This window comes from Sinocyclocheilus grahami, unplaced genomic scaffold (genome assembly GCF_001515645.1).
Source record: "Sinocyclocheilus grahami isolate Dianchi unplaced genomic scaffold, SAMN03320097.WGS_v1.1 scaffold476.1, whole genome shotgun sequence".
NCBI lineage: Eukaryota > Metazoa > Chordata > Actinopteri > Cypriniformes > Cyprinidae > Sinocyclocheilus > Sinocyclocheilus grahami.
In genome coordinates, this window is record NW_015505655.1 from 1443692 (window position 1) to 1471546 (window position 27855).

A 27855-nucleotide genomic window follows, 5' to 3' on the forward strand; every position below is an offset into this window, starting at 1 on the left:
TTAAGTAATAATATAGTCAATATGTAATATAATGCTTATATTTATTAAAATGCTCCTCTCTAGAGTTATTTTTTCTCGCTAACTATCAAGTTTATGGTCGTTTATGAACGCCTTTTCTGAGGTAAATGTGCACGTCACATGAAAGAATGCCAAATCTACATTTATTGTTTGTATTTCGTGGTGAAACTGACAGAATTTGAAAGCTCAGACTTTTTCATGTTAAAAAGAAAAGCACAAAGCTTATTGCTTATTGGATAACAGGCACACTACAAATAATGTTTTCTCGCAATTCTGAAAAAACGGTCAAAACTTCGAGATGAAAATTCACAATTGTGAATTAGCTTACCTTTTTATTTTTTTACTTTTTTATCTCATAACTCACTATTTTCTTGCAATTGCGAGTAAATATTTCACAATTAAGACTTTCCTTTGCAGAATTGCAAGTATATATTTATTCCCTCAGAATTTCAAGAAAAAAGTCAGAATTGCAATAAAACGTTACAATTGTGAGAGAAAAAGTCGCAATTACTTTTTTTATTCCATGGCGAGAAAAAAAAGTCAGATTTGTGAGATAAAAAGTCGCAATTACCATTTTTTTATTCCGTGGCAAGAAAAAAAGAGAATTGTGAGAGAAAAAGTCACAATTACCTTTTTCATTTTTATCTCACAATTCACACTTTTTTCTTGCAATTGCGAGGTTATATTTCACAATTAAGATTTTTTTAGTTTGTTTATATCTTGCAATTCAGACTTTTTTCACTCAGAACTTCAAGAAAAAAGTCAGAATTGCAAAAAAGTTAGAATTGTTAACTTTAGAATTGTGAGAGAAAAAGTTGTAATTACCATTTTTATTTTTTATTCCATGGCGAGAAAAAAGTCAGAATTGTGAGTGAAAAGGTCTCAGTTAACTTTTTTTTTAAATTTCATGGCAGAAATAGGCTTCCATAACGTTGTATGCACGAAAAAGATGTTGACAATCAAAACGTGACATCGGACACTAAACATCACTGTTTCGGTCAATGATTTCAGCCCTCCGTGAACCCTTTTATTTGGTTGCCTAAATTTCGGTGTATCACTAAATAAAATGTAAGACTGAGGGAGAAAAGGGATGACTGTATGGTCAAGGTGACAAAGAGAGGAAAAGGCAGCAAAGTAGTTTCAAAAGTGAGGAGGATGAGGGTGGCCTACGAAGGGAAACTCACACTGTGGTCATTTTTCCCAGAATAAACCATCTAATGGCCTTCCGTCTTTGAAGTTCCACATGCTACACAGTCCATTTTCTTTGTCGTAAAGGTACATCTGCTCTAAAGATGTTAAATTCCCATCAACCCATTGCGGGATCAGTGAGTTAATGGCCCTAAACATTCAGCTGCTTCTCAGTTACTCTATTATAAAAGTAATATAACGTCTCTTCAGGATAAGCAAGGAGCCGATCAATCCTCCAGAGCATCAGTGGGTTTTGCAGGGTGCTGTGGTTGGTGTTTGGGTTGTGCAGGTTGGACATGCTAGTAAAGGGAGAAGGGGGGCCGGGTGGGTCTTGGGAGTCACATTAGGGTCCACTGGGCCAAACAGAGAAGGAAAGGGTGGGGCATAATCCATCCCCCTTATGTGTGCAGCCCTGCCACTAACCCACTCCCACCCCTTACCTGAGTGCCACTTAACTTTTCAAGTGGACTCTCTACACAGGGCAGCGCCACCATGGGCATGCCCAGGACAGACTCAGGACGCTGGGGTCGCACCGGCATGGGTGGGGGCTTTGTCTGCTGGAAGCTGTTGATCACACACGTCACCTAGAGAGAGAAGAGAGAGAGAAAAAAAAAACTTACTGACCCCAAACTTTTAAACAGTAGTATATATGCATTTATTTACATTTGTATATTATACATTACTTGTATTCACATGCAATTATCTCTTCATTTGAGTGTTGTTTTATCCCACTCCACACGCTCTCACCAGAAAGACAGCGATGGCTCCGCCAGTGAAGTATCCAGCGAGGACGTCGGCCCAGTGGTTGCGGTATTCAGCCACTCTGACCACACCCACCAGCATGGCCAGACACAGCAGAGTCAGACTGAGTGTGGGTTTGGTCAGACGTGTCCCTTTAGTCCTAAACACCAACGTCACGTACATCTGCAAGCACACAAACAGACAGTGGTGAACAATATGACTGATACAAGTTTTATTTATTATTCTTTCAAGAGATTATATATACAGTATACCCCATACCTAAACTTAACAACGACCTTACTAAGTATTAATAAGCCACGGTTTAGGAGTTTATTGAGGCAAAAGTCATAGTTAACAGTTAGTTAATAGTGAGAATTGGTCCCCAAACTAAAGTATGACCCAATTCATAATAGCCGTTTTCTATTTGAACATATTCTAAAATGGAATCGATTCATATAGCGCAAAGTCTTCAGTGTCAAAATTTATTGCCCCCGAACAGTTTTCTCAGTATATATATATATATATATATATATATATATATACTGAGAAAACTGTTCGGGGTCAATAAATTTTGACACTGAAGACTTTGCGCTATATGAATCGATTCCATTTTAGAATATGTTCAAATAGAAAACGGCTATTATGAATTGGGTCACACTTTAGTTTGGGGACCAATTCTCACTATTAACTAACTGTTAACTATGACTTTTGCCTCAATAAACTCCTAAACCGTGGCTTATTAATACTTAGTAAGGTCGTTGTTAAGTTTAGGTATGGGGTATACTGTATATATAATCTCTTGAAAGAATAATAAATAAAACTTGTATCAGTCATATTGTTCACCACTGTCTGTTTTGTGCATTTATTCACTGAACCCTTTTTTCTGCGAAAATCCAGCCTGCGATCTGCCAGGACCTTTCAGTGTTGCCAAGTCTTGCAGTATTGCAGAAAGGATGTTTGGCTGATTTTTACGCAAATCTGGCAACCTCTGGACCTTCCCTGCTAAACTAATGTTAACGTCTGTGCTACTGCTCAGCTAAAAGTGCTCTAAAAAGGCAAATAAGATAATAAAAGACGAAAAAGGCACATATTAGTGTGGTGTGATCATCTGTGTGCTCACCACATTGATTTTAAATAGACTGTATGTGATGCCTTATGTAGGCCGAGCGCTACGATCAAAGATCATAGAAGATAAATGATCGGCATACGGTAAATAAAAATGACCTACACCTTGATCTACATGACAGAGAAATGTATAGTTTTTATTCTGTTTGAACTCGCATGTGTATGTGTTAACTCATTAAATTAACCATGTTTTCACTATAGTAACTAGTTTAACTATGGTATTTGCGGTAAAATCACAGTATCCACAAATGTACTATTCTCTCACTATAGCAACCATAATTATGCTATTTGTAGTAAAACTACAGTAGCCACAAATTTAACATAGTTTCATTATAGTAACTATAGTTTAATATTTGTAGGTAAACTATGGCAATACAAATGGTAGGCTAATATATCCGTCAAAAATGGCTGCTATTACCATATATAAAAAAACCTTACTACTCAGGACTACTGGTAAATTGCTGCTAAAAACTAGTCAAGGAAGTATATAAATCTGAACATTATTTTATTGTCAAAACTGCACATACATTTTTTTTTTTTTTGCAAATAAATGATCAATAGGTAGGTTAAATGATCACACAGGTCAAAATGTTTTACAACTTCGGATTCTAAACTGGGAATCGATAAGCATTTAAATCAATAAGCAGAATCAGAATGGATCAAATCAAAACAATCACAAACCCTAGCCACATGTTGTGCCGTTCACTGATTTATGAGCATTTTATGAACACTGATCAGTTGATGGCAAAATTCAAAAAGACGGTTCTTTGGCACAATAACGTGCACACGCATGTGTGTTCCAGTTTTCTGAAAAGACTAAAGATTGGTTTTCTTTTCAGTGTTTGCTTTGTTTGCCTAAAACGAACCATATCATAGCCTTCAAGATCTCTTTTAAAAAGAACTTTGTAACTTTTAAACAAGTATTAAAATGAGTTCAATGTAGCTGTAGGGGTGTTAAATAAAAAATAAAGTTGATTATCTTCATTCAGTTGTTCCATTTCTATAGGTTTGGTAACATAAAAGCTCTTAATTCCAAAGATAATAGAAGCTAATCAGTGTATTCAGTAGGTTGCATTAGTGGCATAAGGTATTGTGACAATAAAACAATGCATTTACTTTTTACTTTTGATACTTAAGTACTTTTAAAAGCATGTACTTTCGTACTTTTACTTAAGTCAAAAACTGTCTTTAAAACTTTCACTTGTAGTGGAGTAGTATTTGACCAGCAGTACTGGTCTATGCATCCCTGCCTCTGCTGAATAAGTTTTTACTGGGGATAAAAACATCCCGCGAACCAGCTCCGACGTTCCGATCTAAATCAAATGATTTGCGATACACACTTTGAAGTCCTGATCTGAATCAAATGATTCACGATACGCGAGCCAATTGAAGCGCTTCGAAACAATGAATCATTTTGCGACGCAATGGTTTAACTGATTCGGAGTTTCAAAAAGCTCCGTTGTGTTCTTTGCACGCTTTCTCTATAACATGTATTCATTGTTTGTTGTAAATCATTACAATTAATAGGTCTAACGTACAATGTTTTTATTAAATTGTGATCACGTTAAATACAGTTTAACGTATTTAAAAGTTTTTAATGTATTAAAAACATTTCATAAAAAGTTTTCAAAAGCAGCCCCCCCTCTGTTTTTTTCACAAATCGCACCCTGTATATACAGTATATACAGTGGGTACGGAAAGTATTCAGACCCTCTTAAATTTTTCACTCTTTGTTATATTGCAGCCATTTGCTAAAATCATTTAAGTGAATTTTTTTCCACCATCCAACCTGACAGAACTGGAGAGGATCTGCAAGGAGGAATGGCAGAGGATCCCCAAATCCAGGTGTGAAAAACTTGTTGCATCTTTCCCAAAAAGACTCATGGCTGTATTAGATCAAAAGGGTGCTTCTACTAAATACTGAGCAAAGGGTCTGAATACTTAGGACCATGTGATATTTCAGTTTTTCTTTTTTAATAAAGCTGCAAAAATGTCAACAATTCTGTGCTTTTCTGTCAATATGGGGTGCTGTGTGTACAATAATGAGGAAAAAAATTAACTTAAATGATTTTAGCAAATGGCTGCAATATAATAGAAACGTGGCTTTCTAAGGAGAGATTGCTATCAAATAGCTCACCTAGGTGCCTAACTGATGACGAAGAATTGACAGAGCAGCCATCATGTCTTAGAGAGTGTTCTAGGTTATTATATGCAGAGTTTTTAGGTCCTATAATTTCTGTTTTTTCAGAATTTAGCAGTAAGAAATGACTCATCATCCAGCTTTTTATATCGACTATGCATTCCGCAAGTTTTTCAAATTGGTATGTTTCGCCAGGCTGCGAAGAAATATAGAGCTGAGTATCATCAGCATAACAGTGAAAGCTAACACCGTGTTTCCTGATGATATCTCCCAAGGGTAACATGTAAAGCGTGAAGAGTAACGGCCCTAGTACTGAGCCTTGTGGTACTCCATACTGCACTTGTGATCGATATGATACCTCTTCATTCACTGCTACGAATTGATGGCGGTCATATAAGTACGATTTGAACCATGCTAATGCACTTCCATTAATGCCAACAAAGTTTTCTAGTCTATGCAAGAGAATGTTGTGGTCAATAGTGTCGAACACAGCGCTAAGATCCAATAGCACTAATAGAGATATACAACCACAATCAGATGATAAGAGCAGGTCATTTGTAACTCTAATGAAGTGACGTACTGTACTCGCTGGTCTGCGTCTGTTGGTGCATTGTGAATTAGCCTTTAGCCACCAAGACGTTCTTGTTTAACCAGAATCACCAGAAAAAACATGCTGAACCAGTTTTACTATTTTTACTGGTGACATGGCCATACCAGTGCACCAGTTAGACAAGTACTAAAAAAACCACTGAAAAATGCTGGAAAAACACTGAAATTCATAGTAGTGTGAAGTGCTCTTTCTCGAAGTCTGCAGGTTGCCTGTTGACTTTTTAAAAGAAAACTATATAATTGCAAGGTAGAATACTATTATTTAAGAATATAAGCATTAAGTTCCAGTTTTAGCACAATCAGCCGTTTTTGATCACAATCACTAGCTAACAATCACTTTTTGTGTCCTGGAGTTTGTGAGATTGCTCACAACTCCAGAGATGTAAACCTGCACTCTTTTGTTTATCTGTTAGTACGTTCACAAGTGCGTAATTTGAGATTCAGTCACATCATTAAAATACCTGTAGGTTCTTTATACTCACTACTGTATAGACTGCAGAAAAAACACTAAGGGCCGCATCTTTGGAGGGAAAGGATTTCCGTGCAGATGCTACTATGAGGGGGTTTCCTGTACAGGCTTTGCGCTCTGTGATGTACTGTAGGTTGGAATGGCAGCCCAGTGCTGTGTAGTTTGGTCTGCACGCTGATAGGAAGTGAGGCGTCTGGTTTCCTGTTACTACCTGTCCGGCACTGGCAAAGATGGTGGTGGTGAACACGCCGAAGGTATAGACACCTGAGTGACAGCACAGACACCAAAGAACGAATATAAAACGTGTAAAAATTGGGGCTGATGATAGATTGGGGACCTTATCTATATTGAAAATAAAATAAAATAAATTATATTTACAATATTGGCTACCATATTCATTATTGGTCATGAAAAATAAAATAAAATACAACTTTATAATACTGGCCACTATATTCATTATTGGTCATAAAATAAAATAACTTTATAATATTGGTCATATTCGCTACTGGTCATGAAATAAAATACAATACAATAAAAACAACTGTATAACACTGGCCTTAATATTCACATTGGTCATAAAATAGAATAGAATAAATAATTGTCCATAATATTGATTATTGGTCATAAAATATTGTGTTTGGCTATTGACATAAAAGTCAAATATGCAGCATTGTCTAACCATGTCACACATGTTGTACTTCATCTGAAATTATTATAAAGACTATTTTTTAAATAACTGTCCATTTATTATACATTCAATTCTTATGAGCTAGTATTAACTGAGAAACAAGCTGACATATTTGTAATTTTACATTTCATTTGTCACAGTGCAGGACTATTTAAGTAAACTGCAAAAATGTAAAAATTTAAATATAAAAAAAATACACAATTAAAATAAATATTAAAAATACAAATAAATAAATAAATAAATATATATATATATATATATATATATAAAAAATCCACTTACGTTCCCCTATATTTTAACCTAAATTCCTAATGTAAAAAAAAAAATCCACAAACTGTATATAATGAATTTAATTTCACAGTTTGTGGGATTAAAATGGGTTTTAAGGCCAAAGTATACTTCAAGTTTACACGTGCGCGAGGGTTCGTGTATAGTGCATATGACACAAATTTCATCACCAGAACAGTACGCGCACCGTCGCACATGTGGGGGTTATGAGAGAGTCGCAACTTTAGATTAAAAGAGTTCAAAGTCTTTTTTTTTTATTGATCATAACTTCTGGAGAAAAATAGCACAGACACTGGACTAAGATGAATCTTTCTAGAGCGCATGTGTCATATATATATAAAAAAAATCCACTTACGTTCCCCTATATTTTAACCTAAATTCCTAATGTAAAAAAAAAAATCCACAAACTGTATATTATGAATTTAATTTCACAGTTTGTGGGATTAAAATGGGTTTTAAGGCCAAAGTATACTTCAAGTTTACACGTGCGCGAGGGTTCGTGTATAGTGCATATGACACAAATTTCATCACCAGAATAGTACGCGCACCGTCGCACATGTGGGGGTTATGAGAGAGTCGCAACTTTAGATTAAAAGAGTTCAAAGTCTTTTTTTTTTATTGATCATAACTTCTGGAGAAAAATAGCACAGACACTGGACTAAGATGAATCTTTCTAGAGCGCATGTGTCAACCGCCTGTGTTCTCACACGCTATCAAATGGAGTATACTTTGAAAGGCTACGTGTTCAACTCTACCGTACACACAAAAACAAAGCATACTTTGGGCTTTATTGCTTTTGATGCATTTGAAATATAATCAGGATCATAAAAAAAACAATTTCTTTGAAATTTTAGTATCTGAGCTTTAGAACCTATAGTTCTCTTCCTAAAAGGTTCATTTTTAGTTCCTTATGACATCACTCATATCATCATCTTCAGCGAATGCTGATGTACCTAGGAAGCGTACGATGCGTCTCAGCAGAGGGTTGAAGTAACAGCAGTCGGCTGTGACTATGGTCTTCTCCAGCATGCCCTCCGACCTCATGAAAAACACCATCACCTCGCCAGCCAGAATCTGAGGAAGAAAAAACAACAAATGAAACAAACAGTAGCTGCCAAAACATCCACCACCCCATTTGTTTGGGCATTATTGATGCTCCATTTGGTTGAAATACGAGTGCAGGAAACATGCGCTTCCAAAATCATGAGTCGCTAATAGTCCCTCATTTTCACTGTTCTCAAATGCCAACACCAGAACCTCATTATTTCTGATCTCCCTGGTTACTGTTAAGATGAGTAACAGCTCATCAACGTGACTAATTCTGCTTTGCAATGTAAGAGGTGTGCACACATCACTTCTTTATGCGTTTAAATACTCATACTGTGAGTGAATATGTCTCCTTTGCATTGAACATAGTAATGTAGTAGTCGTATGTGGTAGAAGCTAAAAACCATGAACAAAACTATGCAAGGTAAAAGAAAATACCTAAATTACATTAAATACGGGTTAACTTGCAATAAACATGGTTTGTGTTGACCACAATGCGTTTTGAGCAAAGTATTCATGGCTTAGAGCATGAAACCATAAAAATTCAAAAGACGTTTATAAATCAAACAAAAAGAGGAGACTGGGAGAGAAAAGTTTTTAAAAGACCATTTTTGTCTTAATGTGTATAATAATTTGGGATGTCCAGTATACTGGAGACCATATTTGTACTGAAAATAAAATAAAAATTAATAATAAAATACACAAATTACAAAGAATGTAAAACAAAAAAGTGAGTAACGCTGTTAAAAAAAAAACATAAGAAGTGATGGATGGGATGAGATGCATAAGACGAAAATAAATTAAAATATGAAGATTATTCAAATAAATTATGAAGAACGTAAAATAAAAAAAAGTGAGTAACACTTGAGGTCATGTTAGAATTATTTTTTTTTGCATGGGATGTGATGCATGAGAAAAAAAAAAGAAAAAAATTAAATTAAAATCAAAAAGTGAGAACCACTAAACTAAACATCTGAGCTATAATGCTATACAAATGCTTCCTTGGCAGTGATAGAAGAACCGGAGACCATAAACACGACATCAAATCCATTACCTTCAACTCAAAGAGACAGAGAGAGACGTCAGAGAGGGACAGGGACACAGCAATCCCCCAACACCTTTCCCAGTTTAGCACCTGACCGCTGACACAGACTGACAGAGTGTGACATCAGTCATGCGCACACACACACACACACACACACACACAGCAAATGATCAACACACGCTCAGTCCATATGACTCATGCACCAAGAGAAAGTTTGGAGGGGTCGCAGTGATATAGTAAGGGTGACTGCATTTCCATTTTTGGGTGAATTACCGACTGTGATGATGTTGTGAATTGAGGATGTGCGTCTAATACTGTGTGTGTTTTGGCGAGACTGTGAACATCAGTTCAAGAGTGAATAATGCACCATTAGATGAGATAAAGCTGCGTTTCTAGATCCTTTCTATCAGCTTTCAGTCTGTCATGGATGATTAGGCTAATATGCTTCTCATATAAATATATAATAATATAAAGCAGATCTCAACACCACAATGACTCCCAAATGGGGGCAGGAAAGGGTCAAAGGCAGGATATGATATCTAAACCCCACCCTACAATTTGATACAAATTAAATATGAAACATTAAAGTAAATTATCTAAAAAAAAAGGAAAACAAAACATCCTCCTCTATTAAAATAGATGATCAATAGATTGATCAATTTAATGCATCCTTGCTAAATAAAAGTATTAACTTCTTTCAAATAAAAAATAACCTTAACACAAAAATCAGACAGTCAAGCGATGGTTGTGTGATGAAACGGAATGAAAGCCTAGGGGCCTGACACTGCTGCTTTACCACGTTTCATCTCCTCTCTTATCGCGACGCAAAACAGATCATGAACCGACTCTTCCCTGAGGCAGCGAGTGGACATTCATGCCACGACAGAGAGGTGCACAGTTCAGGCATATGTTGAAATGCCAGCGCTTTCCCACCTCGAGCAGCCGGTGCCATCTGCTGCAGTTTATCAGGTGGCATCGCTGTGCATCTCCACACTCCCCAATCCCCCCTCTGGCCATCAAAAGCTTATATTTAGGCTGTTTTCATGCAATTTACACCTCGAGTCATGCTGAAACATAAAGCAATTTTATGTGGCTGATAAATGAATGTGTGGCGATTTAGTGAACTAATGCTCGAGCAGAGCACTAACATCCTCAAAATAGTTATACCTCATGATGTGAAAGCACATAACTCAAAATATTCTGATAAAACAGTTCAGGTTACCACCTTGTTTTTGGAAGTATTATGGCAAACTGAAAATCTAAATGATTTTAAGAGACTACAATGTTCTTTCTTTATGTTTGTTTGATCACAAGACTATATGGTGCATATGTCTTTTATGCTGTCATGTCGCTTTTTTGCCATTTTTGGAGCTTGATAGAAATATTTTAATTGTATGCGAAAAAGAAGAACTGGTCCTTTAACACTATAAAGCCTAATGTATCAAATTTAAAGGCCTCTAAATCATTAGCACGATCAAAACTTTGCTTAAAACTCTGTTGAGACAGAGAGAGACGTCAGAGAGGGACAGGGACACAGCATTCACCCAACACATTTCCCAGTTTAGCACCTGACCGCTGACACAGACTGACAGAGTGTGACATCAGTCATGCGCACACACACACACACACACACACACACAAACACACACAGCAAATGATCAACACATGCTCAGTCCATATGACTCATGCACCAAGAGAAAGTTTGGAGGGGTCGCAGTGATATAGTAAGGGTGACTGCATTTCCATTTTTGGGTGAATTACCGACTGTGATGATGTTGTGAATTGAGGATGTGCGTCTAATACTGTGTGTGTTTTGGCGAGACTGTGAACATCAGTTCAAGAGTGAATAATGCACCAATAGATGAGATAAAGCTGCGTTTCTAGATCCTTTCTATCAGCTTTCAGTCTGTCATGGATGATTAGGCTAATATGCTTCTCATATAAATATATAATAATATAAAGCAGATCTCAACACCACAATGACTCCCAAATGGGGGCAGGAAAGGGTCAAAGGCAGGATATGATATCTAAACCCCACCCTACAATTTGATACAAATTAAATATGAAACATTAAAGTAAATTATCTAAAAAAAAAGGAAAACAAAACATCCTCCTCTATTAAAATAGATGATCAATAGATTGATCAATTTAATGCATCCTTGCTAAATAAAAGTATTAACTTCTTTCAAATAAAAAATAACCTTAACACAAAAATCAGACAGTCAAGCGATGGTTGTGTGATGAAACGGAATGAAAGCCTAGGGGCCTGACACTGCTGCTTTACCACGTTTCATCTCCTCTCTTATCGCGACGCAAAACAGATCATGAACCGACTCTTCCCTGAGGCAGCGAGTGGACATTCATGCCACGACAGAGAGGTGCACAGTTCAGGCATATGTTGAAATGCCAGCGCTTTCCCACCTCGAGCAGCCGGTGCCATCTGCTGCAGTTTATCAGGTGGCATCGCTGTGCATCTCCACACTCCCCAATCCCCCCTCTGGCCATCAAAAGCTTATATTTAGGCTGTTTTCATGCAATTTACACCTCGAGTCATGCTGAAACATAAAGCAATTTTATGTGGCTGATAAATGAATGTGTGGCGATTTAGTGAACTAATGCTCGAGCAGAGCACTAACATCCTCAAAATAGTTATACCTCATGATGTGAAAGCACATAACTCAAAATATTCTGATAAAACAGTTCAGGTTACCACCTTGTTTTTGGAAGTATTATGGCAAACTGAAAATCTAAATGATTTTAAGAGACTACAATGTTCTTTCTTTATGTTTGTTTGATCACAAGACTATATGGTGCATATGTCTTTTATGCTGTCATGTCGCTTTTTTGCCATTTTTGGAGCTTGATAGAAATATTTTAATTGTATGCGAAAAAGAAGAACTGGTCCTTTAACACTATAAAGCCTAATGTATCAAATTTAAAGGCCTCTAAATCATTAGCACGATCAAAACTTTGCTTAAAACTCTGTTGCACAAAATCTACAACATGCCTTCAGTCGTCTGATTGATAGTTTATACTCTTTTTTTTAGCAAGTAAAAGGCTTTTTAGTAAAAACATCTCCCTTAATGTTTCTTTTTGCTGTGAAATCTTTATTGATTTTTAACTTTTATATTGTTAGTAATATTTCAAGATGAAAAATACTGGACTGAAGCAACTTAGGTTTACCTGCTTATCCATAAATCATTTTTTGAAAAATCCTGTTAAAATATGTATCAAATATCATCCGTCAGGCTTTTAAGGAACATTTATTTGTTCATCATTCAATCATTTGTTCTCAATCATCATTGTATTGCATTGCATTATATGTTTTAAAACTACAGTTTTAATCATAAAACTGCATTTAATATAATCTAAAGCATTTAAATATCATCTTAAGGCATATTATTGGGAAATATAGAGTGACAACTCATATTTATATCATTTTATGTATTTGCTATACTGTTATAAATATCTCACTGATTTGCATTACAAGCTATCAGAATTTCATCTTAATTTTTTTACCATATAAATATCAGCAACTGCACCAAACTGCATATTCTTGCTCAGTTTGGGCCTCTGAATAAATCTGAGGTGTTTTTTCTTGATATTCTATATCATACAATATGTATGCATTAAATGTGACACTCAACAAAAACACAGTGTATGCACATTTATATATATATATATATATATATATATATATAACAAATATTTTGTCTAAAGGATATATACTGTGTGTATATATATATATATATATATATATATATATATATGAGCTAGCCAGGGGTGACCCCGAATAGTCGACGATTCGATGCTTCGATAGGAGGAGCCTGATTCGACTACCAATCTCACAGTCGAATATTCGCGGGTGGTCATGCCATTTTGGCTATATGGGGGTGCTCAATGTCTAATTTCACATAGAACTACTGTTTTTCTCCCACTAAGTTAATATACAGCCTATTAAGATAATGCTGTAAATAAGAATCTGAAAAGAAAGAAGCTTCAAATAAATATTTTAACGTGCGTGAATAAATCCAACCACCCTATAAGTATTTGATCCCCTACCAACCAGCAAGAATTCTGGCTCCCAGAGATTGGTTAAGTGCCCAAGTGGAACACAGATTAGTCGTCACTTTAAGAAATTACTCCTAATGTCATCTTGTTATGAGTTTAAAAGAAACCAGTCCATAGAACGTGTATCTTCCATTCAAACCTCTCCCACCACCATGTGCAAGACCAAAGAGCTGTCAAAGGACGTCAGAGACAAGATTGTAGACCTGCACAAGGCTGGAATGGGCTACAAGACCATCAGCAAGAAGCTTTTTGAGAAGGAGACAACTGTTGGTGTGAATATTCGGAAATGGAAGAAATACAAAATAACCATCAATTGCCCTCTTTCTGGTGCTCCATGCAAGATCTCGCCTTATGAGGAAAGGATGGTCATGACGAAGGTGAGGGATCAGCCCCGAACTACACAGGAGGAGCTTGTTAATGATCTTAAGGCAGTTGGGACAACAGTCGCCAAGCAAACCATTGGTAACACACTACGTTGCAATGAGTTGAAATCATGCAGTGCCCGCAAGGTCCCCCAGCTCAAGAAGGCACATGTACAGGCCCGTCTGAACATCTAAATGATTCAGAGAAGGCTTGGGAGAAAGTGCTGTTGTCACATAAGAACAAAATTGAACTCTTTGGCATCAACTCGACTTGCTGTGTTTGGAGGGAGAGAAATGCTGACTATGACCCCAAGAACACCATCCCTACAGTCAAGCATGGAGGTGGAAACATTATGCTTTGGGGCTGTTTCTCTGCTATGGGTACAGGATGACTTCACCGCATTAAAGGACCGATGGACGGGGCCATGCACCTTAAAATTCTGGATGAGAACCTCCTTCTCTCAGTCAGAACACTGAAGATGGGTCATGGATGACGGATCTTCCAGCATGACAATGACCCAAAATACCGCCAAGGCAACAAAGGAGTGGCTCAAAAAGAAGCACAATAAGGTCATGGAGTGGCCTAGTCAGTCCCCAGACCTTAATTCTATAGAAAATCTGTGGAGTGAGCTGAAACTTTGAGTTGCCAAGAAACCTTAAGGATTTAGAGAGAATCTTTAAAGAGGAGTGGAACAAAATCCCTCCTGAGATGTGTGCAAACCTGGTGACCAACTACAAGACGCGTCTTACTTCTGTGCTTGCCAACAAGAGTTTCTCCACCAAGTTTTGCTTGGGGATCAAATACTTATTTGACTCACTGAAATGCAAATCAATTTATACAACCTTTGTACAGTGTTTTTTTCCCTGGATTTTTTAGCTTGATATTCTCTCTATCCGTTAAAATAAACCTTGCATAAAAATTATAGACCCTTCATTTCTTTGTAAGTGGGCAAACTTATAAAATCAGTAGGGGATCAAATAATTATTTTCCCCACTATATAATATATATATATATATATACACACACGCACACAGTGGGTATAGAAAAGAATCACCCCCCCTTTAAAATAGTCACATTTTGTTGCTTTGCAGCCTGAAATGAAGATGGACATTTCTGTAAAATTTTGTTTGATCCAGCTGTATTTACTCAGTGCAACTTATAACACCCAAGTCACAGATATAACACCAACATGTCAGAAAAAATAACAAAATAAAAAACAGAATCACCGAGTTGGAAAAAGGTTGGTATTTTTGTTGAACCACCAAAAATTATAGACCCTTCATTTCTTTGTAAGTGGGCAAACTTACAAAATCAGTAGGGGATCAAATAATTATTTTCCCCACTATATAATATATATATATATATATATATACACACACGCACAGTGGGTATAGAAAAGAATCACCCCCCCCTTTAAAATAGTCACATTTTGTTGCTTTGCAGCCTGAAATGAAGATGGACATTTCTGTAAAATTTTGTTTGATCCAGCTGTATTTACTCAGTGCAACTTATAACACCCAAGTCACAGATATAACACCAACATGTCAGAAAAAATAACAAAATAAAAAACAGAATCACCGAGTTGGAAAAAGGTTGGTATTTTTGTTGAACCACCTTTTGCTTTACAGTCTTTAGTCTGTTGGGATTTGTCTGTCTCTACTAACTTTGCACATTTAGACTTTGCAATATTTGCTCACTCTTCTTTGCAGAACTGCTCAAGTTCAGTTCAATCTGATGGTGAGCGTTTATGGACTGCAGTCTTCAAGTCATTCCACAGATTTTCAGTGGGGATTTGGCACTGACTAGGCCATGCAAGGACATTCACCTTTTTCTGTGCTGTGTGCTTTGGGTCATTGTCATGTTGGAAGGTAAACCTTCTTCCCATTGACAACTTTCTGGCATAGGGCAGCAGATGTTCCTCAAGAATTTGATGCTATTTTGCCCCATTCATTTCTCCTTCTATCCTGACAAGTGCTCCAGTCCCTGCTGCAGAGAAACTCCCCATAACAGGACATTACCACCTCCATGCTTTACTGGAGGAGTGCTGTTATTTGACTGCTGAGCTGTTTTGGATTTCCGTCAGACATATTGTTTGCTGTTGACGCCAAATAATAAAATTTTAGTCTCATCTGCCTCAGGCCATGTCCACACGTACACAGGTGTGAGTTTTTACTTCTTCCGTTTTAAAAGAAATCTCCGTCCACATGAAAACGCAAACGTATGATTCGACCAACAGGTGGCGATATAATCTCAACCGTAAAGCCATGTTGGCCAATCAGAAGCCTGAAAAAGTTTCCAGTAGGCGGAGATAACAGGCGCAGGCTCCGACGTCACAAGCCAGAAACGCTGGTTTCGCCGTCTAAACGACAACACTGCAACCGGAGTTTTTAAATATCTTCACCCTGGCAGGCTTTTTAAAAAATGTTTAGTTTCAGAGACCTGGTGCTGCGTTTGCGTGTGGACGAACGGCCTAAGCGTGTAGAAAAAGCTGCGGTTTTAAAAATAACCGCGTTCGTGTGGACAGGGCCTCAGAATCTTCAAGGTGTGTTTTGGCAAAGCTCAGTCGTGACTGCATGTGGCCTTTCTTGAGGAGTGGCTGTTTTCTTACAACCCTCCCATACGAGCCACATTTGTGGAGAATTTGTGATATTGTTATCTCATGCACACAATGACCACTCTTTGTCATAAATTCCTGCAGCTGCTTCAGAGTTGCTACAGGCCTCTTGGTCGCCTCTGACCAGTTTCCTCCTGGCTCTTTCATCCAGTTTGGAGCGACGTCCTGATCCAGGGGGTGTCTGTGTTGTACCAAATACCTTCCACTTCCTAATAATAGACTTCACTGTGCTTCTAGGCATTGATAAAGCCTTTGACATTTTTTTGTTTCCATCTGACTTGTGCGAGTCCATAACTTTATCCCGGAGTTCTTTTGACAGTGCCTTGCCACACATAGTTTTCTTCAGTTAAGGACTGAAATGCTCCAGGAAAGCTCCTTTCATGCTGAGCTAATCAAAATGACAGCTGATCACAGTTGAAAGTCAAATGGATTTGCGTGCCATTGAGAAGGTGATTAGTTACACTTGATTGAGTTTACAAGTCATTTTTAGAAGGGGGGTGATCCTTTTTCCAACTTAGTGATTCTGTTTTTTTATTTTTTTCTGACATGTTGGTGTTATATCTTTGAGTAAATACAGCTGGATAAAACAAAAACTGTGTCTGTCTTCATTCAGTCAACAAAATGTGATTATTTAAAAGGGGGGGGGGGGGGGGGATTTTTTTTAGGTAACTCCGGATCACTTTAAATAATTTGTACTGTTTTTATTTTATTTTAAATACTCGAGAGAAGTTCTGAAATGCACACATGTTCATAAAATAGATTATGGACTGATATTTAGTCGAGAAACGACTTTTATATTAGAAAATCTTGCTAATTATTACTCCCATTATTGCACTTATTTGTTCATTCTATGTTGCCCCAAAAACACATTAATATGCTAATTAGATACGGTTTATAGATATTGTATATAATGGAAAAACTTGTTTATGGCCATTTTACACACATTTTGCATAAAGAAAAATGTTTTTTTTTTATATTTTTCATAACAGTTGAGAATCGTCTTTATATAAAGTTTGGTATAAAAAATTAAAATTGATTTGTGATTAAAACAAAAATCCCACTGTTTTTGCCCTGTCATGTTTATTCATGTCTTTTTATTTCTTGTCTTCTACAGAGGACATGGCATAACATGAATAAAATATCATTTAAAAAAAAAAAATTCAAATGTTTTCTTATGCTCTAAACAATGTAATGACATGACAAAATACTAAATTCACAAAACTGTTTTTTTCCTGGTAGTCAGGAGGATATATATTATAATTATTATTATTTTTTTTAAATACTAAAATACTATTAAAATACTATTATTTGATATGTCAGGGTTAAATATGAGTAGATTACTGGTGTGAGTGATATTGCAGTCTGCAAACAAATTTTCAGAAAACAAAACCTTATCTACAATACCTACAGCTTTTGAAAACTTTCAACTTTTAGAGAAGCACATAATTATTATCCAGCCGAGAGCAGTTGAACCCAGGCCATTGCGAGTTGAACATCACTGCAACCAGCACCAGGTCATCTAGCCGAGAGCAGACCAATCCCAGGCCACCGCGGGTCGAACCTCACCGCAACCAGCAGCAGACCATCCAACCGAGAGCAGATTGATCCCAGGCCGCCGCGAGTCGAACCCCACCAAACCTTATCTACAATACCTACAGTTTTTGAAAACTTTCAACTTTTAGAGAAGCACATAATTAATTATTATCCAGCCGAGAGCAGTTGAACCCAGGCCATTGCGAGTTGAACATCACTGCAACCAGCACCAGGTCATCTAGCCGAGAGCAGACCAATCCCAGGCCACCGCGGGTCGAACCTCACCGCAACCAGCAGCAGACCATCCAACCGAGAGCAGATTGATCCCAGGCCGCCGCGAGTCGAACCCCACCTCAACCAGAAGCAGGTCATCCAGCCGAGAGCAGACCAATCGCAGGCCGCCGCAAGTCAAACCTCACCGCAACCAGCAGCAGGTCATCCAGCCGAGAGCAATTGAACCCAGGCCATCGCGAGTCGTACATCACCGCAACCAGCAGCAGGTCATCCAGCCCAGAGCAGCCGACCCCAGACCGTGTGTTCATCCCACGCAAGCAAGCACCGAACCTCACCTGAGGTAACTTACGCTGGTATTTTAACAGTTGAAATTGAAATTGAAGAAAGGACTTCATTCAACAATTCCTCCCTAATATCGTGTCTCGTTGTGATAGACTGTTGATTCTAGGAGACTTTAATATTCACCTTTGTTGTCCATTTAAACCGCTGGTGAAAGAGTTTTTATGCCTCATTGAATCTTTAAATCCGTCACAATTAGTTTTGAGTCCTACTCATAAATAGGAACACACATTGGATTTGGTGTTGTCATATGGCTTCCCCATAGCAAACCTGAGAGTGATTGATGCTGCTTTTTCAGACCATTTGCCAATTGTGTTTGAATTAGTTTGCGATTCCCCCACCCCCACATGCTCTCAGTCTGCAAGTTATTCTCGTTTTATTCAGCCGTCCCACTGCCAGTTTATTTTCAGAGCACTATCAAGCAAACTTTGTTCGACAAATTAAACACTGAAGAGATGGTGGAGGTTTTTAATAATTCCTGCTCCATTTCTATAGACTCTGTTGCTCCCCTTAAGCTAAGGAAAGCAAAGAGAAAGGGCACCAAGTCTCATATGAGTGTCTGATTGCATGTTTACCTAGCCACCAAAAGTCAGTTAAAGAGGCCAAGTCAGAATTCCTATCCAAACTCCTTATTGAAAATGCGAACCGACCGAGGATGCTGTTTAAGACAATTGATTTGGTGCTAAATCCCTTACCTGCCCTTTCTCTTGATCTATCTCGGGAAACCTGTGAGAACTTTTTAACATTTTTGATAATAAAGTATTGAATATTAAGGCTTCTATTAAGCCATCATACATATGATCCCCCATTGAGCTGTTCACCAACAGATTGTTGACTTGTTTTCATCCAATTTCCTCTGTACAGTTATATTGTTTTTAAAGGGGTCATATGATGTTGCTAAAAAGAACATTATTTTGTGTATTTGGTACACAAAATATGAAAATGTTTTGTATTTGGACAAAAACACACAAAAAACCCATTAGAAACGAAGCATTTGTTGCATCCAGTGGGGACATCCAGTAATTACGTATTATAATGACTTATACTGTCTTTTTATGCGTTGCGTTGCATCGCGCCGCATAAACATAAAACCAATGACAAATGACAAACAACAAACGCTACACTACACTGCTCAAAACTCGCGTTTGAATCATCAGTGGCAAATTCTTTAAATATGAAACCATACTCAGAACAGCCGGCCCGGCATTGTAGTCTACTCTACCAGGATCAGGAAACAGTCCTCCATAAAATGCGCTGGACACATCTGAATATTTGGGTTGAACTGTTCTGGAACAGTGTTGTAAATACAACTTAACCACTGATTTCTAGTTGTGTCCTCTTTTGGAAGGCCAAACAAAGTAGTTTCGCTTTCACAACGAAACACACGGCGGGCTAGAGTGAGGAATGGCAGGTGGGCTTGAGAACTGCGCGGCCGGCGGGCTTGCGGCAACCACATGTGACGACCCCGGGCTGGACTCTGCTTCGTCTACGGTGAAAGCCGATCCACAGCGCAAAGTTGATGTATTTCCTCAGCGACCAGCACGGATCAGCTCCAGGCATGACGAAGCAGATATCGTCCTCTTTTGGAAGACCAAACAAAGTAGTTTCACTTTCACAACGAAACACACAGCATCTCCACTTCATGGCAGCGGCGGCAACAACAATACTACAGCGAGAATCAAAGTTACGCCGGGGAAGCTGTGGCCTAATGGTTAGAGAGTCGGACTCGTAACCCAAAGGTTGCGGGTTCGAGTCTCGTACCGGCATGGATTGTAGATGGGAGGAGTGAATGTACAGCGCTCTCTCCCACCTTCAATACCATGACTGAGGTGCCCTTGAGCGAGGCACCGAACCCCCAACTGCTCCCGGGCGCCACAGCAAAAAAAAAAAAATGGCTGCCCACTTTTTTTGTGTGTTCACGGTGTGTGTGTTCACTGCTGTGTGTGTGTACTTTGGATGGGTTAAATGCAGACCACATGTCACGTCACTTTCTTTGCGTGAACATTTGGGCGGTGTTATGCAAATCTTTCCACACAGTGACGTAGACATGTGGGGGCGTGTTTAAACGAGGCATTTTAGGAGGGCGTGGACAAGTCTTAACTTTTATAAAGAATATCTCTTTGGATTTGAGACTTTAGTCTTTGCAAATTTAGGAATCTTATCTATGCACGAACAGCTTGTAACACTCCAAAGAGAAAGGAAAATTTGAAATTGCATCATATGACCCCTTTAAGACTAAATCCTCCAGCTGTGAGTCTGATGTCATCTCCGCTCGTCTTTTTAAGGAAGTGTTTGCAAGCCTGAGTCCGGCCGTAACAGCCATCATTAATAGTTCTTTAGCAAATGGAGTTGTACCAGCTAGTTTCAAACATGCTGTGGTTCACCCTCTGCTTAAGAAACCTCATCTTGATCTATCCTCAGTAATTTCAGACCTATTTCTAAGTTGCCTTTTATTTCGAAGCTATTAGAGAGAGATGTTTATCGTCAGTTGAATTCCTATATCAGTATGTCCAGTGTTTTAAATACTTTTCAGTCGGGTTTTAGATCACTGCACAGCACAGAAACTGCACTGTTGAAGGTTAGCAATGACCTTTTGCAAGTTCTCGATAGTAGTTCATATGCGGTGCTTGTTTTGTTGGATTTAAGTGTGGTATTCGATACAATTGATCATAGTATTCTGTTGCGTCGGTTGGAAAAGTTGGTGGGTATTCAGGGTGTCTCTCTGCAGTGGTTGGGCTCTTATCTCAAAGACAGAACCTTCTCAGTGAGCATTGGGAAGTTTTCTTCTTCGTCGGCTCCTTTGTCATGCGGTGTGCCCCAAGGGTCCATTTTAGGCAATATAAGATTTCATACCACTGCTATGCTGATGATACACAGTTCTATCTTCCAACAAAAACTGACAGCGGTGATTCTTTGGATGTGCTCTACGACTGTTTTGAGGACATAAAATGTTGGATGGCTAATAATTTTTTGCAATTAAATGAAAGCAAAAGCGAAATTCTGATTTTAGGCAACTCTAGGACTTCATCCGTTTTTAATTTAGGGTCTCTCTCTGCCAATGTTCAACCCTATGTAAGAAATCTTGGGTTACATTTGATTCGTTACTCAACTTTGAGAAACAAATTAGCACAGTGGTAAAGGGCAGCTTCTTCCATCTGAGATCAATTGTTGTCACTGTAAAACCAAGGGTCGTCAGGCTTTTTCAGCTGCAGCTCCTAAACTTTGGAATAGTTTGCCTGTAAATGTGAGACTTGCTCCTTCACTAGCCAGTTTTAAGTCTGTTCTCGAATCTTATTTGTTTTATCTGGCATTTGATTAATGTCAGTTTAAGGTTTTGATGTCAGTTTGCTCTGATTCTATTTTAATGTGTTTATTTTTCATGTAATGCATGTTTCCTATTAAGCTTTTATATACTGTGTTTTGTTGTACTGCACTCTGGCGCAACTCTGTTGCTTTTAAATGTGCTATAGAAATACATTTTGACTTGACTTGTAAGCCATGCAAACCAAATTATACATAAATCTCACTGTAAAATGGAATATTCAATATGACAATTATATTAGATGGATTAGTCAGTAGATGGTAAAGATGAAAATGACTTGACTTAAGCTGGACTGTTTGGGTATGAAAACTCATTTCAGAGCTGAAAGTTGTTGAAAGTTCATGCAATCACATCGGCATTCTGAGACCAAACCAGATGCAACCAACATCTTGCTGTCCTCAATATGAATTACACAACATGTGTGAAGTGAAAAATTTAAGGGGGTCTGAATACTTTCCGTACCCACTGTATATGCACACACTTATGTAATCTATTGATTTCTTTAAGTTTTTTTATTTATTGATTTTTTTAGATAGATAATCTATCTAGATAGATAATTGTCATCGTCCTACTGGTAAAATTTCAATACTATTTTTAATATATAATAATATTAATAATAATAATAGTGATGATGATGATAAGGAGGAGGAGGAGGAGAAGGAGTGTATGTGTGTGATTTATATTAAATTTGTTCCATTTTTGCAAAACAATATACATAAATTTAATGTGAATCGTTACATCCCTAATATTTTAAGACAAATCATAAATGAAAAGGTGTTCTTTTATTATTGCTTGGACAAAATGCTGCACATTTCTTTGTGAAACAGAAAAATGTCAAATAACAATACTAAATTTCAATTTTAAAACAAACCCCAAATCTAATCAAATAAATAAGACAAAAAAAAACTTTTCATATAAACAAAGGCTTTGCCTGTGCTCTTTCCATTCAAAATTAGAGGCAACCACTGCATTTGAATCACAATCCAAACAAAGATGCTGAGTACATGCAGCATGAGCAGTTTTTAATCTAAATTAGATTGTATAATTTGAAATTTTAAAACAAAAACAGAATGCTCTGACTTTAGTTTTGTGAAACTATACTACGTAAAACATCTGCACGAAACAAACAGCAGAAGCTCTGAATGAGACGCAGATTCACTCTCTGACAGCAGGTGGCGCTTATGGAACAGCAGCGATACAGCGTTTCCTTGGTTACCGCTGTAAACAAAGCAGCGCTGCGCTTATGAACGCTAACATTTGGGCGGCATTATGCAAATCTTCCCACATAGTGAGGTAGATATGTGGGGGCGTGTTAGAACAAGCCATTTTAGGTAGGAGTGGCTGATTCTTAACTTTTATAAAGAATATCTCTTTGGATTTGAGACTTTAGTCTTTGCAACTTTACAGATCTTCTTTATGCACCAAGAGATTGTAACACTCCAAAGAGAAAGGAAAAAATGAAATCGCATCATATGACCACTTTAATATTAATTATACAGAGATGAGATGTAAAGAAAATATAATCTAAACTTTTCTAAAGACAGTCAGTTCCCCTCAGAGATACATTCATATAAACTCCACCCGCAACTGTATTCATTTAACATTTCAACCGATTTGGATAGTCACATTTGTATCGATTTTCAACCATCTTACGGTGAATCGTTACATCCCTATAAAATATATAGCCTAAAGTTAAGTTGTAATATATTTATTTGTAATTATTATTATGTCGATTTTTTTTATAGCAATACGGATATATACAGATCAAATTCTGTAATTGATAAATGATGCACTGCATTATCAATGACAGACGACTATTAACAGATATAATATGAATCAATGGCATCTCCTTGTGTAGTCTGTGATGAAGGGAACAGCTCTGATGATTGATGAGTTTAATTAAAGAGCCTGAGACCCCCAGAGTCTGATATGGACATCTCCTCCCCCCTAAGAGGACTGAAAATGACTTTAGAGAGCTCAGGCCAATCAGAACATCTGTGCAACATGCTGACACGGACACTACAAAACACAGATGTGTGTCTGTTTGATGGTGTCAACCAACGTCACGTCACCCAAGGGCAGCGCTGTCTGCTTTCTGATGAACACCGTTTCAGTTTGTGGGCCATTCAAGTTCAGCTGCTGTTAGACATTTCTGTGGTACTAAATGAACCTGCAAACTCTCAAAAACTCCCGTCTGCTACTGCTAAAGACAGTAGAATAGTACTACTAAGATACCATAATGTTTAAACACTTTAATTTATATGATTATCTGTACAGTACAGTACAAATATTTGGTCCGTAAGATCTTTATTAATACTTTTAATATTCATACTTTTATTGAGCAAGGACGCATTAAATTGATCAAAAGTGTCAGAAAACTTTTGTAACATTATAAATGTCTCTCTTTACCATTTCAAATAAATGCTGTTCATTTGAACTTTACATTAATCAAAAAAACCCTAAAAAAGTATCACAGTTTCCATTAAAATATAAAGCAATACAACCGTTTTCAACACCGATAATAAGAAATGTTTCTTGATCAGCAAATCAGCATATTAGAGTGATTTCTGAAGGATAATGTGATGCTGAAGACTGGAGTAATGATGCTGAAAATTCAGCTTTGATCACAGGAATAAACTACATTTTACAATATATTCAAATAGATCAAATACATGCAGCCTAGCTACTAACCTCAAACTTTTGAATGGTTGTGTACTAATTCTTAAAAAAAATTTTTTATATACACATATATATAAATAAATAAATAATTACATAACTTTTACTTTTGATTTTCTTTTTAATTTACATTAACTTTTTGCAAATTATCTTTTAATTTATATTAGTCTTTTAATTTATAATTAGACTGTGGCTGAGACAATCTTGACTTCTGAGGACAACTATTGGCACATACAACTTCATAAGCAAAACAAATGATTTCCATTTCAAACATGTGGGTGAATTACACAATTTACACAAAATTATCAGAATTATTTAAAAATTACTACATTTTCAAAAAAGTTGTTTTAGATAATGTGATATCATGATGATAACAGTTTACCACCAAATTCTTATCACTAAAATAGTCAGAATTTTCTAAATTTTTTCTCTCAATAATAGTGATCCTCAGTATATTCTCATTATAATAAAACAATTTTATTTATGAATGAATGTATTTATTATAATGTGTTAAATTTATGTACTAAAATTGTTATAATAAAAAAAATTGTTTTTGTTAGTTTACATTTAATGGTAACTATTTTATTTTATTAGTATTTACTACATATTTGATGATTTAAAGAATATATATTCTTATATATTATTATTATTATCTATTATGGTAATGAGAATTAGATTATTTTTGGCATTATGATAATATTTTTTATTTTTGACTGAGTGGGGGCTTAATTGTTTAATTAATATCACAAACAAAATTACAAAAAAATATATGCATCATATATTTATAGTAATTATATGTATAAAATATGTAATTTTTATAAAAATATATAATTAGATAAAACTAGTCCTAAAATATATAACTTTATATAACACAGCCTGTTTTTAGCTATATTATTTTTTTCTCAGTTTGCGAATGTGCTTGTTTGTAGGACTTAATATTTTGGCTAAAATAGTTTGATTACATAGAAATGTGACTATAAAATAATATTAATAATTATTATTATAGTTGTTGTTATTATTATTATTACTAAATAAAGTTATAAAATATTAAATAAAAAACTAAATATTACAAAAAAAATACTATATTACAATAGTATTTTTGCAATATTTTGCTTTTTGATATTTTACAGCTTTATTTAATAATAAAACTAACTATTATTATTATTATGGTAATGTGAATTAAATTATTTTTGGCATTTCAATAATGAGTTATATATGTTATATATGAATAATGAGTCTCACAAACAAAATGTATAATATAAAAATATAACATTTAAATATAAAATATTAAAAACATTGAATTTGATTGGCGTTGGTGTGAAATACAACCCGTTCTCAGGATTTGTGAGATCTGGATTCTCTCTCACACACAAAAGCACATGTGTACATAATATACATCCTGATAATGAATGATGATGATTCGTTCTTCATCACTCATGCTAAAGTTGATCCGCACTGCACACAAGCACACAGAGAAGTGAAGGAAAGACACAGGTTACTCACGGTTATAGTGGGAATAGCAGCTACCAGAGAGTACACGAGCACCGGCGGTACGTTACTGCTCTCATCCGGTCCAGGGTAAGGTTTGGAGAACGCCTTGTCGAAGCAGAAGAACCCCTGGATGTGCACTGGAAAGGTGTCCGTGTATTCGAAGTAGTACGCCAGGAGAACGGTGCCTGCCATGATCACCAGCTGAAAATAAAACATGATCCACGCTTTACAACCAGAGAAGAGGACACTCTGCCACAGCCACTCCGGCGTCGTGATACTGAGAGTGTTACATGCTGTTCCGCGAGGAAAGCCGCACAGAGCGAGCGACAGGAGAGTGGAAAACGGGGACCGGTGCGGCGAGAGTCAGCGGGGAGAGTCAGCGTGAATTGGAGCCTGAGCGGACACAAATGGGCTCAGCTGCGCGTGTGTGTGTCCGCCTGCGCACAAGTGACATTTGGAATGTGTGTGAAACACAACGAGAGTGTGAACACGCTCATTAGTGACTTTCAAAAGGAGCTCGCCTTCATTCAGTCCTTCTCATTCAACCTCTTAAAAATAAAGACAACACTTTCTGACAAAAGAAAACCGCAAATTAACCACTGATATATAATGAACCCAAAGGGTTTGAGGTACACTGAAAAAAAAAATGTGGTGTTGAATTTTGAAACAATTTTTCAGACACAATTACAAAGTAACGGCAAGTAACACATTGAATTATACGTGATATTTTTAAATAGAAAAACTGAAGTGGCATTTTCTTGTAAAACATACTCAGATCATCTTTGTTTTATTTACAACTTTGAAAAAGAAAGAATTTCTTTTTACAGTGTAAGGCTGTACGATGTAGTTAAAAAAAAAATCTAATTACGATTTTTCTGATAATAAAGGAATAAAAAAATATCAGGTTTGCTGTGCTTCTTTGTAGGGCTGTATAGTTATATCAATATGGCTAATACTACTGCTGCTACTCTTACTACTACTACTAATGACAATTATTATTATTATTATTACTACTACTACTACTAAATAAATAAAACAAAATTACTAGATATAAACAAAACAAGAAATATTACTATTGCAATATCACTAAATTAAAAAAAAAAAAGTATTTAAGAAAATGAATATAAACATAATATTTATATTTTATCACAACTGTAAAATTGCTCATATTTAGGACTGTCTTCATTTTTAAAAATGAAACTATTGAAATTTCATCTTGACAGAAAACCGCAGGGAGCCCTTAAAGCTTTTCTGTTGTTGATAAGAGCTTTTTATTAAAAGTAGAAAAACATGCTGGTATGTTTTGCATTCCCAAATGCACATTAAAGCGACCCAGATTCAGATCAAATGCAGAAATGAGTTTGTGCGGAGCAGCATTTACTGTGAGCCCGAGCTGCTCTGAGACGCTGAAAACACTGGACCATGAGCTGTTCACGTGTAAATGAACACAGTGCCGCGCTTCACTCTAAAACATGCAGTGCATATATTTATTTAATTCAATCTCAGCCTTACTTAATCCATGAATTTATGCTAGATTAAAAAAAATATCAAAACACATGTGAGAATAGACTTCATAAAATCACTAGCTGATTAAAAGACATTGAGTAAGAACGATAATGAGAAGTAGTTCTGAGAAAAGATATCATGCTAAATGACATTTTTATTTGTGTCCAAATGCATTTTGGGGGCACTGTATTTAATAATACACAGTTGTTATTCTCATAAGTGCATAATACTTGTTTCCCGAGTACCTGAAGCATGGAAAATGCACTTGGATTATTCACCCAGATTTCTTAACCCACACAGACAGCCACATTCTCTCACACACACACACACACACACACACACACACAC

At 36.7% G+C, this 27855-nt stretch overlaps 1 protein-coding gene and 1 long non-coding RNA gene across 5 annotated transcripts in view; one reads left to right on the forward strand and one right to left on the reverse strand.

The window, feature by feature from the left end:
- Nucleotides 1-26470, reverse strand: part of LOC107553681 (phospholipid phosphatase-related protein type 5-like) — a 28124-nt gene extending 1654 nt beyond the window's left edge. The window contains exons 1-6 of one of the 4 annotated variants that reach the window (XM_016235978.1): nt 26014-26469; nt 8220-8340; nt 6304-6554; nt 1954-2130; nt 1647-1790; nt 938-1559 (exon numbers count right to left, since the gene is read on the reverse strand). In XM_016235978.1, coding sequence (XP_016091464.1) covers nt 1545-1559; nt 1647-1790; nt 1954-2130; nt 6304-6554; nt 8220-8340; nt 26014-26217 — 912 coding nt within the window. In that variant the 5' untranslated portion in view covers nt 26218-26469 and the 3' untranslated portion in view covers nt 938-1544. Of the gene's footprint in view, nt 1-937; nt 1791-1889; nt 2131-6303; nt 6555-8219; nt 8341-26013 lie in introns of those variants that run through there. The other 3 variants (XM_016235976.1, XM_016235977.1, XM_016235979.1) reach the window with 3 other exon arrangements.
- LOC107553682 (uncharacterized) lies at nt 17297-21157 on the forward strand. The gene is made up of 3 exons (XR_001604981.1): nt 17297-17309; nt 18368-18373; nt 21069-21157. It is a non-coding gene; the product is annotated as an uncharacterized lncRNA (long non-coding RNA).
- Nucleotides 26471-27855: the final 1385 nt, after the last annotated feature.